At 48.9% G+C, this 18,116-nt stretch overlaps 1 protein-coding gene across 1 annotated transcript; it reads right to left on the minus strand.

Moving 5' to 3' along the window:
- Positions 1–466: 466 nt before the first annotated feature.
- On the minus strand, positions 467–11,241 carry LOC101047108 (keratin, type II cytoskeletal 73). Its single transcript, XM_003939200.4, has 9 exons — positions 10,761–11,241; positions 8,879–9,093; positions 7,975–8,035; positions 7,290–7,385; positions 6,231–6,395; positions 3,756–3,881; positions 3,150–3,370; positions 2,144–2,178; positions 467–1,350 (listed from the first exon to the last, which is right to left on the minus strand). The coding sequence occupies exons 1-9, from the start codon at positions 11,205–11,207 to the stop codon at positions 1,088–1,090; spliced, it is 1,629 nt and encodes a 542-aa protein (XP_003939249.2). The 5' UTR covers positions 11,208–11,241; the 3' UTR covers positions 467–1,087.
- Between the last annotated feature and the right edge of the window lie 6,875 nt (positions 11,242–18,116).

An 18,116-nucleotide genomic window follows, 5' to 3' on the forward strand; every position in this document is an offset into this window, starting at 1 on the left:
TCATACATATGTAAATAAACTCATACGTATACACCTATATATAAACATCCATGCTCAACTTTAGCAAGGACCAAGAGAACATGTTACTTCAAAGAGGAGTCTACCTTTAGGCCTTTTCTTAGGGGAGATGGGGCCATCCTAACTCAACCCCAGGCTATCTAGAACTGGCCTTCTGCTGCCTCTTGGCCAGTTTTAAGTCTTGACACCAGGCAAGTGTGGGCTGCTTCTCCCTGTTAATAACTCGTAGAGATTCCCCCATTCACTGGAGCATTGGCCTGAGAAAAGCATGACTTAGAAGGTGCTAGTGAAATTCCCCCGGGCTGGGTAGGGCCTCTATCACTCAGATCAAAATATACTTCCAGACTTTAGATGCCTGAAGCTCCCATTCGTTGACCAATCCATAGGCAGAAGAGACACGAACTGAGATGAGGACTCCCTTGGGAGAGAGAAGCAGCCTGACCCCACGTAGGTTTTATAAGTTTATTGGTAAGACACAGGAGCAGGGAGGTGAGGCCTAAACAAGGACAAGTACTCACAGATGAAGAGCACAGATCCCTTGATTGATAGGATTGGCCTCAAGGGGTACTCCCAGCTATGTAATATGCAGTGGCTATGCAAGAGACAACCTCCCACCAGGCGTTTTGCCTGAGCCGGTGCTGCTCTAACGTGAGACAGTTCTTGCAAGTCTCTCAGTAGATCTGAAACCTTGTGTACCCAGGGAGCAAATAGCCAAATAATTACTGAGACAGGGTATGAAAGAGCAGCACAGGAAGACTGGGGTTTTCTCCTTGAGAGACAGCCTTCCTCTGCACAGGGACATGCAGGCACAGGAAGGGCCAAGTCTTCATCCAGAAGGGGAGGCTGGGTGAAGAGGTCTCTTTGGATGGAGGCAGAAAGATAGGCTCCAGCTCTCACATCCCGATTCAGCATTAACAAAGACTGAGGCAGAGAGGTCAAGGAGAAGCGAGAGAGGTCCATGGCGAAGCAAAGCAAGAAAGAGATGGAGACAAATGAGACAGAGGAATTTCCTAGAGGAGGAGTCTGGAGTAGTCTGCCGGAAGAAGGCAGACTACTGGGAAATGGGCTTTCACTTTTGTCTCATGGTTTTCTTGGTGGGTGAGCTGAGAGCTAAGGTCTTGCCCTGGGAGTCCTTGAATTCACTTGCACTCCCCAGCCTGGTCCTGGCTTCCCCGCGGGGGCTGCAGTTCCCACTACCAGTGACACAGCCCGCAGGCAGCATGCTGTAGCCTCCGCTGACAGAGCTGGGCCAGTAGCCGTAGGTGCCGGCATTGCTGAATCCAAAGCCAGCCCCTGTGCCTGCCGCCCCAGCCATGGAGCTGTTGAGGACCGCTGTGGAGGAGGGAGGGAGGAATGATTAGTGTATATCCTAAGACAGAGGTGACCCTAAGGCCCCTCCGACTTCCCAGGCCCCACTGGCTTAAATGCCTCCTTCTTAAGCAAACACTTCGCATCAACCATGAACTTGGGTTCTTATGAGCAACTCACGGGAAGAACAGCCCCAATCCCGAAAGACTCCCAAATCAGGCGCCTTGCCATTCTATGAATACAAACAGGAGTAGCAAGGGCTCCCCGCAAGGGACAGATGATGCTCGAACATCAGATAAGCTAGCAGGTTCTTGCATTTAGCGTTACAGTACCTTCTGAGTATTTGTCAAAAGAACTTCCTGATTGTTAAAATTAGGGGAGTTTTTGCTGTCCCCACTATAAGAAGGAGACTGCCCCGCCCTGGGGCCAGCATTCAACTGACTTGCACAGTGGTCTGCACACTGGTCTCCATTCCCAGTGAGGAGGCACGACTCCGACTCCGTGCTGCTTCCTTGATGCAGGAAAGCCGGAGTGGGAGTGGCAGAAGAGGGGAGGGGCTGAGAGCTTCACCACAGCATGGGGGCGATTGCTGCAGAAGAGGCCGGTGTGCAATGTCAGAATGTGCTGGGCGCTGACTCCAGCAAAGCAGCTGCTCTGAATGGGGAGGCCACAGGTCTCAGCAAGGAAGGTGAGTATGTGACAGAGTAGACAACAGGCAGAGCCAGGCTGTTCCCCAGGGGGCCGGGTGGCAGACACACACCCACTTTATGTTTGTTGATAAACTATAAGTATTCCCTCAGTGTCATGAAATACTCACAAATGCTCACAGAGTTGGTGTATTCTCCAGACATCCTGCAAGAGAGAAAAGCACAGGAGAGTCTGAATCACGTGCCCTCCCATAGTGACTCTCACTGTCTCAACACAGGTCGGGGTTCCCCCACCAGACTGGCTCAGCCTCCATACACCCTGCCCTGGCCAGATGGCACTGGCTGCCCCTGCGTGTCTCTAAACCCTCCCTCTCCCTCCTTAATCTACTCTTCCCACTGGAGACATGTGGAACCCGTAACTTTGGAACCCCCAGCAACATAACCATCCCCAGGGTCCCTCCTGCTGGGTTTCTCTTGAACCCATTTCTTTACCACTGTGAAGCAGCTGCCCGAATAAACTTATGTGTGGAAAGATTGGGATCAGGAGTTGCTACGAATGAACTAACCGTATGATTTTGGGACCAGCGACTTCTCTCCAGATCTCAGTTATAAAATGGTGCTAGGTTAAAACAGGGTTTTTCAAATGTGCGCGCTTTGCTTGCCACCCTTCCAACTGTTGCTAGGACCACGTATGACTTGCACTGTTAGATATTCAGTATTTTTAATTGACTCTGCCTTTTATGACAAAAGTACATTTCTTTTAAAAAGAAGATTTATATCACCAGAAAACCGATATTATTACCTAACCAAGTAAGAAAAAAAAAGTAGCAGAAAATAAATATAACGAAAATAAAACAATTTAAAACTTTGGGGCTAGATATTGCTATTATCTTCTCAGAGATTCTGCACCTGGGATTGACTGTCTTTTTATCAATAGAGGAGATTTGCAAGTGTCTAAGAGGTGTTAAAGATGCAACAGCATCCAGCTAAGGCTTTCTTCAGAGTCAAAGGAGAACTGTAAAGGAAACTGCTGTCGCATTATCTGGCTGGATTCTGTTTGAAATTGTTTGTGAGTGAATTAAACACATCTCCAGCCCTTCGCCATCCAAACACACTCTGGGAAACTCTTGAGTTGGAGACTTGCATACTTTCTTCCAGTCCCTGGGTCCCAGTCACCTGCACTCCTCGCCCTCCAGCAGCTTGCGGTAGGTGGCAATCTCGATGTCCAGGGCCAGCTTCACGCTCAAAAGCTCCTGGTACTCGCGCAGCATCCGTGCCAGCTCCTCCTTGGCCTGCTGCAGGGCGCCCTCCAGCTCATCCAGCTTGGCCCTGGCATCTTTGAGGGCACAGTCCCCCCGCTGCTCGGCGTCAGCGATGGCCGTCTCCAGGTTGGTGCACTGGGATCAGGAGGTAGCATTTCCCCCTGAGTTCCTCCTTGGGCCTCACCTCACCTCTCCCATGCTCACAGTGGTTGAGCCCTCCTCTGTCCTGCCCCATGTCCTAGAGCAGAGACCCACCCACAGCCAGCTGGAATCCCGTCAACCTGGGACACCGGGGGCTTATTACACTGGGCCCCACGGCTTTATGAAAAGAATCTGCAATTGTTCCAAACTTCAGATGGGAGCTAAGGGTTGGGGATGAGAACAGGGCCTCTGTGTGAGGAAGCAGACGCTGAGATGGAGGCTCAGAAGAAGGAGGGGGCAGGGCTACTAAGCAGGAGTGAGTAGCCCTTATCCCGTATCCCTCTCAGGAGTGAGTAAGGAACGCTCCAGCCCCCTTCACCTGCTTCTTCACACTCTCAATCTCCGAGCGCAACCTCTGGATGAGACGGGTCAGCTCTGAGATCTCATTTTTGGTGTGTTTCAGGTCATCCTCGTGCCGGCCAGCCGCCAGCTGCAGCTCCTGAAACTAGAGGAAAAGGAAGCAAAGCAAAGACACTGACTCAGGGCCTGGCTGGGCTCAGCCTGCTGCAGACACTGTGCTTGCACTTGCAGAGCCTGGCAGAGGTGGGTCCAGGTCCCCTGCTCCGCCACGTCTATCAGCAGCCTCCCATTCAAGCACTGGTCCATTGCATTTGCTTGTCTTAAGCACGGCTGAGCTCATGGATGGTTAGAATTGGCCGTAGGAACTGTTGAATGTCTTATACTCTCCACATGCAACTTGACAACACACAACTCAATGATGGCGTTCCTCTGCCTATCGTCCTTCAAAGTCAAGGTCAAATTCAAACTCTTACATGGCATCTAGGGGCACATTTCTCTCTGCCCTTGACTAACACCTATCCAACTTTCCAGCTGGGCCAAACAGTCCCACGGTTCCCCCAGATATCCCACGTGCCTTCGTGTCTCTGAGTCTTTGCCTGAGCCTCGCCCTTGATATGAAAAACCCTCCCCCATCCATCCTCCTTTTTCCCTAGCTAGCTCCAACTTCGCCAGTGCAGAGTCACTTCCTCTGCGAGGCCTTCCATGATGCCCCGATTGGGTGCAGTTCTATTCCATTGCTCCTGGCACACCAGTCCATAGGTCTCCCGACACTGTGTTGTACTGTGAACCCATGTTTCCATGTTTTCTCTATCAGACTCAAAATGAATAGATGACAGGGACTTTTTCTTTTAATTTTGAATTTCCCATACCTAGCACAGTGCCTGGTTGGTGCTCAAAAAAAAGTCTAATTAACGAATGAGTAAGCCAATGAGCTGTTCATCTGTATTTTCTGTGACTCCCTCCCCTTGATAGCTTAGCTGGGCCCCAGCCCACAGGCAGTTTTGCTGGGCTGGGATGGAGGGACGGATTAGCATGGAAGAATATTGTGTGTGTATGATGGGGGTGGATTCAGCTGCACCCCAACCCCACTAGCCATGAATTTTGGGTCATCTACTAATTTGGGATTATTTCTGCCTTTGATGTCATCTATTAAATAGTCACGAAGAGTACTTCACTTCTACTCAGAATGCAGCTCAAGGGGAACATGAAACTGAGACCCTTTCGTACTCTGGAGGTGATGTACCATTCTGCCTCTGTCCCTGGGCGCTCCACCCCAGCATGGCCCAGGAGTTAGGATTGTTCCTAAAGATGCCAAGTCCTCCAAGGCAGAGAAGACACAGGGGCTTCTCTCTTCCGTCCTTGTGTTTTATCTTTGGTGCCAACCCTGAACAAGGGGTCTTCTTCCACTTCTCTGCAAGGCTCTGTGAGCAGGATGCCTCCCCACACACTGGTTCTGACACCAAGCAGCCTCATTCTGAGACGAACAGGTGAGCCTCCTCCTGCCATTCCACTCTCAAGCCACACAAAGCCCTCTGAGTAAATGCTTCTTCCCCAGAGTCACCTGATTTTCTGCCTAAACACAGTGGAATTTGAAGTCAGTCACCTAGATTCTGATCTAGCTAGCTATGTCACTTGCCAGCTATTGCCTTTGATAAGTAGATTGAACTCCCCGGGCCCTATCTTTTTCATCTTTAACAGGGAATCATCAAAATCAGCAATCACAATACTCTTATGATTCTGGCCATTCCTGACACTAGCTTGCAACAGTAACGTGGAAGGCTTTGGAGACCAAGGAGTTGAGTTTGAACCTTTACCAAGAAGCCCTAGCCTATGTCTCCTAGACCTGAAACGTCTCCCTCCACCCCTGCAAGGAGGCAGGGAGAGGGATGAGATAAGATCTCCCAAGAGTGTGGATTCCCTTGAGAAAGAGCCTGATAAACAGCAAGGAACAATTAGGAAGTTGCCATCGTGATCTGAGAAACCAAATTATCTAAAGAATCACTTCCCACCCACTACCATTAGGGGAGTTAAGATCTGAGGACTCAAACTTCTTCTTTATCCTTGGAGTTGTACTTGAATGAAAAGGTAGAAGTTACTTGATTCCAGATCACACTGAAGAGACCCGCTCATTTATGATAATTAGCGAGGGAGTTGCGATGCTAACTATTCATGTTGCCCCTCCCCTCCAGACAGAACTCTCCATCTCCAGGAAGTTGTTTCTGACCTGCCCCACCTGGTGCTGGTTCCTCGATCTGGACTGTTTGTACCACAGTCACTGCACTCAGCTGAGTGCATCCTCCAGGGGTGCCGTCCATATGAGTGGGTCCCAAGGACAGAGCTGTGTCTTCTCTTCCCCTCTGGCTTCCCCCAGTGCCCAGGACAGTGCTGTGCTCTTAGAAAGCTGTGAGCCACCACAGTGGGTCATGGGGCAGACAAGACAGAGTCTGGAGCAGAGGGCCCTGCACACGTGACTCTAGGAGTTGTGTGGCCTCACCTTGGTCTGGTACAGGGCCTCGGCCTCGGTCTTGCTCTTTCGGGCGATCTCCTCGTACTGGGCACGGACCTCAGCAATGATGCTATCCAGGTCCAGGTTCCGGTTGTTGTCCATGGACAGGATGATGGACGTGTCACTGATGTGGGACTGGATCTGAGTGATCTCCTACAGGGAAAACGAGGAAGCATGAAATGCCTTCTGTGATCAGAGAAAGGTGCCAAGGAGATGGCCACGTCCCAGAGGGATGGCCCTAGACCGTCCCACACAGATGTCAGCTGCACGCCCCAAAGCTTGTAAGAACAGAGCTCACAGCCCAGAGATTCCAATACCACATCTGAAAACTGCTGAGTGGGTTTGAAGCAGCTCAGGAAGAAAACAGCCCGTACGTCTGGCCCCTGAAACAGGATGGGAGTTGGGAAAGCAGAGGGCAACAGCCTGGCCACCACACACGGGTGTGGAAAAAGAAGGTGCATGGCCCAAGTGTCCAGGACCTAAAGGCAATGAGGTAGGAAACCCAACAGGAATTCCAACTCCTTCCCCACTGCAGAGGGTGGCGGGGGGAGTGGGGGTGGTTCTTTGGAACTCAGGGGCACAGTGGTGAGCTTAGGAGCTGGGAGGCTGTGGCACACGCAACACAGGCTCTCTTGAATGCTTGGCCTGTAGGTTGAGGCTCGAAACCAGATGAGCATAGAGAAGATAGAAAGGGTATGAGGACTTCCTATCTCTATCTCTGGGGATTCCTGCCCAAGACCCCAGGAAACATCCCCACCCACAGAGAGAAGAGAAGCAGGAATGAGAATAGGCTTGGCTGAAGTTCAGTAGAAACCCCCTGAGGACGCTGGTTTCCTGCAGGAAATGAAAGCAGGACATCCACAGGGCAGTCAGGGATGGATGGGGCACCAGGATAGATGGCCACCCCCACCTTTGATCTACAAACTTCTAGCATCCCAATGCCGGAGGTGCCCTGGGCTGCTGAAGTTATTGATAAGTAAGAAACTGTTCATTACGTATCTGTCCTTCCAGAGGACAGAGCCGGAAGTGGGGCAGAGGGAGACTTACCCCCTCGTACAGGCACTTGAAAAACTTGATTTCTCCGTCCAGGGCATCCACCTTGGCCTGCAGCTCCACTTTGTTCATGTACGCTGCATCCACGTCCTGTGGAGAATCCAGATTCCCCTGACCTCACCTTCTTTAAGCCCAGACAGGCCTCTCCAGTGAACTGACACCCGCAGGCCCTGCCCTTGATAGCTGCCCATGAATGGACTTGAGATCCAAGAGGCAGGTACCTGCCTTCCAGCCATAACTCGCTGTCAGACTCACTGCGAAACCCGGGGCAAGCTTCTCATGCCTCTGGAATGCCTTCTGCCTCTTTTCTCAGAGAGGGTGTGGGACTCTATACCCCACTCAGCTGGTCATTCATCCAACAGAGGGAGCCAAGGACAGCCAAGGCAATTTGCCAGAAACTAGCAGAGTTGGAAGGCAAACCGGCAGCCCCTCCCAAAGCCTGTCCTGTTCCCCAGCCAAAGAGGACATGAGCTGCGACCATCCATGTCTAGGTCCCTGCCCACAGACAAGGTACTGTGTGCAAAACCAATACCCAGGTGTCCCAAGATGTCCCGAATAGCAAGCCCTGCGTCTCCTCCTTCAGCACGTGGGCTCCAAGCAATACAGACCTCAGTTGCTCCTCTTTCTTACTGTAGCACCCACTGCTGGGGACTGGAGGCCACCCACGCACCCTCCTCACCTTCTTAAGCACCACAAATTCATTCTCAGCAGTTGTGCGCTTGTTTATTTCTTCTTCATACCTGCAGGGAAAGTATCGCAGGGAAAGCATCACAATGAGCAGGGCATGTGAGTCTGTGTGTGCGTGTGTGTGTATACATCCTCATAGTGAGATGAGAAAAGAAATACTCCTATTATGTGCCTTTCAGAGGCATTAGTCTACACCTTTGCAAGCCCATCCAAATACTCCAGGACTCTTTGGCCAGAGTTGTAGACTGGGTTATGAAGTAGCCTGGGTGGTTTGAGGTCTGATTTCCTCTGATGCCTGAGGAGTGAATAGGTTTTTTCTCTTCCCACTCAGTATCTGAATCACAGAAGCATGCCAGATGTCCCTTTCAGCCATGATTCTTCTGTCAATCCTGCTGCCTGACACCCTACCAACAACTCCCCTCCATCCCTAGGCAGGGGTCCCACGGAAGCCAGAACTATCCCCCAGGCGAAAAATAAGGCACATGGCCCAAGTGTCCAGGACCTAAAGGCAATGAGGGAGGAAACCCGACAGGAACCCCAACTCCTTCCCCACTGCAGAGAGCGGCCAGTCGGGGGAAAGGGGGGTGGTTCTTTGGAACTCAGGGGCACAGTGGTGAGCTTAGGCGCCCAGAGGTTGTGGCACACACAACACAGGCTCTCTTGAGTGGGGAGCAGGAAGGAGCATGCCAAAGAGGGGATCACCTGCCAGAACAGCCCTGACACTGCCCAAGAGGCTGACTGTCCACTGTCCAGTCTGCCTCGTTGCCCACAGAAGGCTCTCATCTTGGCACATCAGATGAACTCAGTACCTCCGAGGCCAGAGGCGAACGTCCCAGTGCCCACTGGGAAAGCCTCACCCCGGGAAGCAGGCCAGCCTGGAGCGGCGTCCCACTCACCTCTTCTTGTAGTCCTCCACCACTTCGCGCACGCTCCTCAGCTCCGAGTCCAGCCTCACCCTGTCCCCGGACAGCGTCTCCAGCTGCTTCCGCAGGTTGCTGATGTAGCCCTCGAGGATGGGTTCCAGGTTGTTCTTGCAGTTGTTCAGGTCCAGCTGCTGCAGCAGCTCCCACTTGGTCTCCAGCACCTGGTTCTGCTGCTCCAGGAACCGCACCTGGAAGGCATGCCACAGATTCTTAAGCAATGCAGAGAGGGGAGGTGAGATGTCCTTCCTGGAGAGGAACTGTGTTCTCTTATGCTACATTGGCTTTAAAAATGTGCCTCACCCCTTAAAAACTGTTACCCATGCCACTCACACCCCCACTCCTCACCTAGGGTCCTTTATCTGACTGAAGCTCTCCCTCTGAGGCAGCTCCTAAAGTCAGGAGGGGCACCAACATCTTCATTTCCCTCTCCAACTATCAAGATGTAGATCTCGTGTCTCCTCTGCACTTATCCGAGCCTGCCTGAGCCGATGTCCATCTTCAGCCTAGGCCGCCTCTCCAAGGCAGCTCCTGAGACACAAGCTGGCCTGTGCCAGCCTTCACACTGTAGGACCCTCTGCTTGGGGTCTGGTGGCCTGGCCCATGCTCTGCCTATTCTCTCCCTCCTTGTGCGTGGGCTCTCCCAGCCCAGCCAGAGGCAGATGCTCAGCGTATCTGCAGTCTCCAGCCCTGCTAAGCTTTTTTCATATCTGGATCCCTACTATCTCAATCAGAGCATTGCCTCAGCAGCAGAACAAGCATTCTCAAGTTACAACCTACAAATATAGCATTCTCTCGCTTAAAACCTTCACCCTCAGGGTCAAGTTCATATTCCTTATCACACACTTCACAATGTGCCCAGCCCTGCTGGCTTCCTTCATCATTCACACAATGATATTATAAACCCAAGGTCTCCCATTCCCCAGACAAGTTCTACCATGCTGCACGTGCTCTCTCCCTAGATTGCCTTTTTCCCACCTCCATCTGAAAACTCCTACTCATGCCTCACCACCCTACCTCACTGTCACTCCTGGTAAGCTTCTCCTGCTCCCCTAAGCTTAGGGAGTCTCTGCTTCCCAAGACCTTCCTACCACTTTGTTGCTCAGTGGTTCTCAAACCTGAGTGGACATCAGCATCACAGGGAGGGCTTGTTGAAATGCAGGGTGCTGGGCCCCACCACAGTTTCTGATTCAGTTGCTCTGGGGTGGAGCCTGAGAATGAGCATTCTAACAAGCGTCCAGGTGACGTTGCTGCTGCTGGTTCTAGGGCCACTCTTGAGAACCACTGCTCTAGTGCACCATGACCTCCAGCTGCCTTGCCTCACAGGCTGCGTGTGTTACAGACTGTCTGAGCTAGCAGGGGACACAGGAAGAAGTGCTGGGTCACATGGCTGTCAAGGGCATCTCCTTTGCCTGGCTTCTTAGTCTCACAGGCTGTCACTCTCCTACTTCCCAACTCAGACCACTCTCTCTCCACCTCCTGGACACCTTCCTGGAGTAGGCTGCTGGCTCCTCTCACCCCTCTGACCCTGGTCCCTTGGCTCTGATGTCCAGGCTTTTCCCAGTTCCTCCCTGGGCTATGTCTGCATACTGGGAAGGTGGCTTGCCTTTCTCTGCTTCTGACAGAGAGTGCCCCAAGGACAATGAAGATGGGTGAAGGAAGGGGCTCTATGACATGAGCAAGTCTTGCAAGCCCAGCACCCGGGGGGGCTTTCACGTTATTTACCTGGCACCTGATTTTTCTGGGAGAAAATGATTTCTTGCTCTCAGGCAAATTGAACCCACAAATTAGGGCAGTGGCTCCTTCCTGAGTTCTTGAAAGGAGGAGCCCAAGATCAGCTTTCTCCAGAAAGACCCACCTTGTCGATGAAGGAGGCGAACTTGTTGTTCAGCACCTTGATCTGCTCCCGCTCCTGGGCACGCACTTTCTGGATTTCAGGGTCCAACTCCACGTTGAGGGGTGCCAGGAGGCTCTTGTTGATGGTGACCTGATGGATACCCCCAGGCGGGCACACTGATGGACACATGGACCCTAGGGCCACATTGCCAAACATGCTGCCAGCAAAGCCACTGGCCCGGCCGCGGCCAAATCCATAGCCTCCTGCCCACCCACTGCCACTGGCCACATTGAAAGAGATACTCCGGGGACCCCCCAGGCTATAGAGGCTCCGACTGCTGAAGCCCCCACTGAGCCCTTTGGCCCCTGCCTGGTAGGAGGATGAGCTGCCCCCTAAGAGCACAGCTGAGCAGCCGCTGAAGCCCCCCTTGGCAGCAGCTCCCGACTTGTAGGTGAATTGGCGGCTCATGGTGGGGAGGCAGAAAGTAGGGATAAGGTGCCAACCCTCAGCTGAGATGCAAGTCACCAGCCTGTGATCCTGGGCTCCCACTTTATAGGACTCAGGAGGGAGCCACTGGCCTAAATTGTGGCTTCAGTTTGCCTGGGAGCAAGAAATCATTTTCTCCCAGCAAAATCAGACACCAGATAAATAACTTGAAAACTCCCAAAGTGCTAGTCTTGTAAGTCTTGCTCATGTAATTTGCGCTTTATCTAATGAACATGGGTAATTAGCCTGGCCACATTATCCATAGAAAGATCCTGGGTGGGAGGTTTGTCACGGTCTCAGCTGCCGTTCCCCAGGGAGTGGTGGGGGCTGGGATTGTAGGGGTACAGAGGGGAGACTTTAATTGACAATGCCATCTGTGAGAAATCTCACAGCCTTGCCAGCATCAGACGGGCTGCTTCAGGGACCCTGGCTGAGCTGCTTTTATGTGGTTAGGAAGAGACTGCTGCTGCCTGGCTTCCCAGTGTCCCTAGGAGAGGAGCCCGCTGGGAATCCAGGCCCTGTCTCTGGCTGCCAGGCCCCTGCTGTGCCCTCCCATGTAGCTCTCCTGCTCCTCTGAGACAGCCAGGCTGCCCTGCTCACCTTCCTTTGCACACACTGACTTCTTTGCCCCCTTACCATCCCACTACCCCAACTCTTGACCTTGAAATAATGGTCATTGCCACCATTCACGATGGCTAACACTGGTGCAGCACTTTCCAGTGTAAAAGACCCATCACACAAGACGCTCATTTCACCCACTTCGTCTGCCTGGAGGAGAGTGGTGATGATCCACATCACACAAATGGGGAAACCAAGGCTCAGATATGAGGATGTCTTTCCTTTAGCAAACATTTAGTGAGTCCTTTCTTTGTGTGAATCCCAGATAATTGAAAATGCCCCAAAAAAGCACAGGCCCCAGCCTTGAGGACTCCCTTGGCTGGTCTTCGGATTCCACATTCAGAGCTATGCAGGCCTTATTCATTCGTCCATCCATCCATCCAGCCAGCCAGCCAGCCAGCTGTCCACTTGTTCATTCATTTATCCATTCATTTAACAGACTTCTGTTGAGGACTGACTCTCTCCCAGGCACTGTGCTAGGCTCTTGGGTCCTGAATTAAGAAGACCAAACCTAGCTCCCAAGTTTGGAGATGGTAAGGCAGACACTAGAATTTCATGGATCCTTGACATTGCCAAAACATGTGACCCAAGAATTCCCAATTCCCAAATGTATTCATAGTATATCATTTCCTCCATAAAAACACAAGTATTTCTTTTTTTCTTCTTCTTTTCTTTTTTTTTTTATTGCATTTTAGGTTTTGGGGTACATGTGATGAACATGCAAGACTGTTGCATAGGTACACACTTGGCAGTGTGGTTTGTTGCCTTCCGTCCCCTCACCTGTATCTGTCATTTCTCCCCATGCTATCTCTTCCCACCTCCCCACCCCCCCGCCCCTCCTCCATTTCCCCCCAACGGACCCCAGTGTGTAGTGCTCCCCTCCCTGTGTCCGTTTGTTCTCATTGTTCAACACCCACTTATGAGTGAGAATATACGGAAAAACACAAGTATTTCACTGGCCAGATTACGTGAATGAACAGTTGGCCCACCCCTCTTTTCTATTTCTTTATGGAGGTGATGGTATGCCCCTAAAACTGTTGTACTAAACAATTGCCAAATTCAGGCTCCCCTCTTTTTTATACAAAACAGTTGTCTTCCAGATAACAATCATCATTTTGCTAGATGTCTTCAGTTTCACTAAAGGTAATGACACTTGGCAATCCTTTAATCTTTTTTAGCTAACACAAAGTTTTTTTGTTTTTGTTTTTGTTTTTGAGACCGAGTTTCACTCTTGTTGCCCAGGCTGGAGTGCAGCGGCATGATCTCGGCTCACGGCAACCTTCACCTCCCGGGTTCAAGCAATTCTCCTGCCTCAGCCTCCCGAGTAGCTGGGATTACAGGAATGTACCACCATGCCTGGCTAATTTTGTATTTTTAGCAGGGACAGAGTTTCTCCATGTTGGTCAGGCTGGTCTCAAACTCCCGACCTCAGGTGATCTGCCCACTTCGGCCTCCGAAAGTGCTGGGATTACAGGCCTGAGCCACCATCCCTGGCCCAAAGTTTCTATTCCTTTGTAAGTTTCTTTGTAAGGTACAAAGAAGATCAACAAAACTGCATTGTGATAAGGATGCTGAGTGTTCCAGCCAGAATCACTCCCTAATTGGCTCATTTCGGCACACCAGCATTGGGGTGGAGGCGATTCAGACCCATGTCTCACCAAAGCTATGAACTGTTGCATGTCACAGGCCTTGACACGACCCCCAATGGCATTCGTGCTGTGAATGCCAACTCCGCAGCGTGGCATGGGAGGACTTATGAGCAAACAGCCCCTCTCCTTAAGGTTCTCACCTCCCCTCCCCTCCCTGGCCTTCTCGTCTTGTGAACCTACCTCAGAGGCACCCCTGGACACCTTCTCTGATCACTTTTCTAATCCAACCACTCCTCTCTTGCCAGCCTCCCACATGTTGCCTGTTGTCCAAACAATAGCATCTGTTATGTCATTTGTCCCTTCTAATTTGATGTCTCTACCTGTGTTCGGGAGATATGTCAATCTTTCCTGATGGCCAGAAATTTTCCTGAGGACCAGACCCGGGTCCTATCCTTCCTTTGGTCCTCTCTACCCACTTCCCAGAACTCCAGTGGCAGAGGACTCTCAGGCCATCATGGACTGGGCTAAAAAAGTATTAGGTGCCCTTTGAAATCATTCTCCCTAAGAACAGTATCCCTAGCACCTGTTGTTAGAACTCCTCCAAGTGGGCTTTCATATAGTGAGCCCCTTATATTTCACATCCTTCTATTGCCCTTACCATTGGAAACTCAATGCCAGATGAACCCAATCACCAAGTCAATCCCACTTCCCACAGAGGGGCTGTCTTGCCATTAGTCTTTACCCAGACTTTAGGGCAAGAGTTTCTGATGGTTTCAAGGAAGACAAAAGAGAGAGAGAAAGAGACAGGAAATCAACTTCCTGTCACTCCCAGGGGCAACCAAATAAATATTGTGAAGTCGGTATTCCACATGTGGATATTCCACATCCAGAAAGATGAAGTAGACATGCTCTCCCCTTCTTCACGGATGGAAGAAGACTCTGAAAGGTAGCGAAGAAGGCACGCCAACAGGGACCTCAGGACCCAGTGAAAGACATGATGACGAGTTCTCTAGGTTTTCTATTTGTCTCCTGTATTCCAGACTTGGGGCAGAAGAAGGCAGGAATCTGGAAAGGCTCAGATTTTTAAAGACCTAACAAAAGCCTGATCTCTCTAGCCAAATCGTCAGGAAAGAAGCAGCCTAGCAAGACGGAAAACTTGCAGAGAATAATCACTCTGTCCCATCTCAACACCATAGAAAAAAATTATGGCCTCACCCACACCCACCTCAGCAAAAGCTGAATGGGAGGCCTAGACCCAACTGCCCCAACTGCCACCTTCCCCAGCAGTTAGGTGGAATCAGGGAAGTCCGGGAAAGGAGCCGGGACTTCATCCCCACCAGGAGGTGACAAGTGCCTGACCCACTTGATGCCAGTGGAGGCCATGTGGGGAGTCTAGACTTCCACCCTCGCCTGGTAATAACAAGGTAACATCCACACCCTTTCCCCTGCAAGGGCAATGTCAGAAGAAGGCAGCCAAAGCGGAAGATTTAAACAATATCCAGAATCTCATAAGAATACCAAAATGTCCAAATCTTTTTTAAAAAATCATTTGTTGCGCCAAGAACAAGGAAGCCTTCAAGTTTAATGAAAAAAAAATGACTGATAGATGCCAATACCTAGATGACGAAGTTCTTAAAATTACCTGACAAAGATTTCAAAGCAGCCACAATAAACATGCTTAAATGAGCAACTAAGAACACGCTGAATAGATGAAAAATTAGGTTTCAACGAAGAAGTTAAAAAACCAGAAGAACTAAATGAAGTTTTATTTTTTATTATGGTTTTAAAACCACACCCGACTTGCTTGTTTCACTGGAGAAGGGGACATGAAATAAATAGCTGGGACCTGAGTCTGGGAAGAACCCCCCTCCCCGTACATGCCCACTGCCCCAACTATGGGAGAGCAGCCGAGACAGCGACTAGGGGCAGGGGAAGGAAACACGGAACTCGAGGGCAGCAGTGAAGAGACCATGCATGTGCTGGGAGGGCCCAGAGGCAGCACACGAACAGTGCAAGCACCAGGCTGTGTCTTCCCTGGGATTATATATAAATATGCAGAGATGAGGCCTTCTCTCCCGCTTCTCTCCCTTTCGCTCCATGCTGCTTGGCACGGTCCCAGCTCCTCTTTCCACATGAGGGCAAAGGGAAGAGGGGGATGAACAAGTCATCACTGAATCGTGATCAGACCCACATCCATCAGCTTCCGGATCTTTAAATGGAAGTTTCAGAACTGAGAAATACAATAGCCAAGTTAAAAAAAAACTCAATGGATACACTTAATAGCAGCGTAAAAGGCCAGAGGAAAGAATCAGTGAACTGGAAGAGAGGACAATAAAAATTAGCCAATCTGAATAATAGGGAGAACTGAACAATACGCTGAAGAATAATAAAATGAACCAAGTCTCAGGATCAGGGAGACTATAACAAAAGGCCTAACATTCAAGTCGCTGGGATTCAGAAGGAAAGGAAAACAAGGATTGCTGAAAGAGAGCTCAAGGAAATAAGAAATAAAAATTCCCCAGATTTGGCAAAAGGTGTAAAACCGACAGATTTAGGAAGCTGAGCAAACCCAAAAGAGAATAAGCCCAAAGAAATTTATACCTGGATATATTATAGTCAGAATTCTGAAAACTACAAAGAAAAATCCTGAAAGCAGCTAAAGACAAACAATGCTTTACCTTTAGGAAAAAAAAAAATTTGAACAACAGAAGATTTCTCATCAGAAACTATGGAGGCTAGCAGGGAGTGGCATAGTTTTCCAGTGCTGAAAGCAAAGAACTGTTGATACAGAATTCAATGCCCAGTAAAAATATCCTTCAGGAATGAAGAGAAAATGAAAACATTCTCAGATAAAGAAAAACTACAAATGTGTTTCCAGCAGATCTATCCTAAAAGAATGGCTAAAGTAAGTTCTCTAAACAGAAAGAAAATGATAAAAGACAACAACTTGAAACATTAGGAAGGAGGAAAGAACATGATAATTTTTAAAAAATAAGTTAATGCAACAGACTTTCCTTCTCTGGAATTTCCTATAAATTACATTTGATGGTTGAGGCAAAAATTCTAACACTCTCTGATATCATTCTAAATGTATTGAGATGAAATATTTACTGCATGTTCTCACTCATAGGCGCGTGTTGAACAATGAGAACACATGGACACAGGGAGGGGAGCACTACACACTGGGGTCCGTTGGGGGGAAATGGGGGAGGGACGGGGGGTGGGGAGGTGCGAAGAGATAGCATGGGGAGAAATGACAGATACAGGTGAGGGGAAGGAAGGCAGCAAACCACACTGCCATGTGCGTACCTATGCAACAATCTTGCGTGTTCTTCACATGTACCCCAAAACCTAAAATGCAATAAAAAAAAATAAATAAAAAAAGAAATTATATTATAAATGAGAGAAGGTAAAGGAATATAAAGAGGTAAGGGTTCTTCAACTGGTAAAATAATGATAGCAGCAGACTATGATAAGTTATGCATATATAATAAAATAACACCACTAAAAATGATATACAAGGGCATTTACTAAAAGACACAATACATAAATCAAAATGGATTCTTAAAAATGTTCAAATAACCAATAGGAAGTTGGGAGAAAAACATAAATGGAAAAAAGAGAACAATTAGAAAACAAAAATTTAAATGGCAGCTTAAGCCCTTATATATCAAGAGTTATGTTAAATATAAATGGTCTAAATATACCAATTGAAAGAGATTGACAGAGTGTATTTTAAAACATGAACCAATTATATGCTATCTACAGAAAACTTATCTCAAATATAAGTGGCTAGGTTAACATCAGATGAAGTATACTTCAAAGAAAAAAAAAGAAAAAATTGAGACAGAGAGAGATTATATAATTTTAAAAGACCAATTCACTAAGAAGAAATAGTGACTTAGCAAGAAGACATCCCTAATGTTTATACGCCAAGCAAAAGAGTTGCAAATATGTAAATGAAAGACTAATGGAACTAAAATATTACATAGACAAATCCACAATTATAGTTAGGGAATCCTACATTCCTTTCTCACAGTCAATAGAACAATTAGCAAGAATATTATCAAGGATATGAAAGAACTCAACAGTACCATCAACCAACAGGATCTAATTGGTATTTATAAGACGTTCCACCTAATAAAAGCAGAATAAATATTCTGTTCAAGTGCCCACAGGACATTCACCCAGACAGGCCATATTCTTGGATGTAAAATAAACCTCAACAAGTTGAAAATAACTTAAACCATACAGAGTATGTTCTGTAACCAAAATAAATAAAACTGAACAAAGGAAAGATAACGCGATCTATCCAAACACTTATTAACTAAACAATATACATCTAAATACATCTTGCAAGTTTCAGGTTTCAGCTCTGAGGGCTCTCCATCAAGGAATTCTCCCTTCTCCTCCTAATCTAGGTCTCTTGTTCCTGAGATGCTCTTCCCAAGACAGCATCTGTCTCACTATACTCAGCACATTCACTTACCTGCTTCCCAGTAGACAGAGGTCTTGGTCACCCTTTTGTATTAGTGTTGAGAATAGAATCTGGCCCGTACATGGTTGTCGAATGAATGCAGACTGCCTCTTCAGAAGCATAGGAGTGGCTCAAAGGCAGGACCTGTGCCCATTATCCCTGGCTATCTTCCTCCCCTTCTGCTCAAAACAGAGCTCACAACAGGGA

Source organism: Saimiri boliviensis, chromosome 7 (genome assembly GCF_048565385.1).
Source record: "Saimiri boliviensis isolate mSaiBol1 chromosome 7, mSaiBol1.pri, whole genome shotgun sequence".
NCBI lineage: Eukaryota > Metazoa > Chordata > Mammalia > Primates > Cebidae > Saimiri > Saimiri boliviensis.

Coding starts and splice junctions, on each gene's coding strand:
- LOC101047108 (XM_003939200.4), bottom strand. CDS start 11,207: ATGAGCCGCCAATTCACCTACAAGTCGGGAGCTGCTGCCAAGGGGGGC. Junction 9,094..10,760: donor TCGCCTCCTTCATCGACAAG/GTGGGTCTTTCT, acceptor CATGCCTTCCAG/GTGCGGTTCCTGGAGCAGCA. Junction 7,386..7,974: donor AATTTGTGGTGCTTAAGAAG/GTGAGGAGGGTG, acceptor GATTCTCCACAG/GACGTGGATGCAGCGTACAT.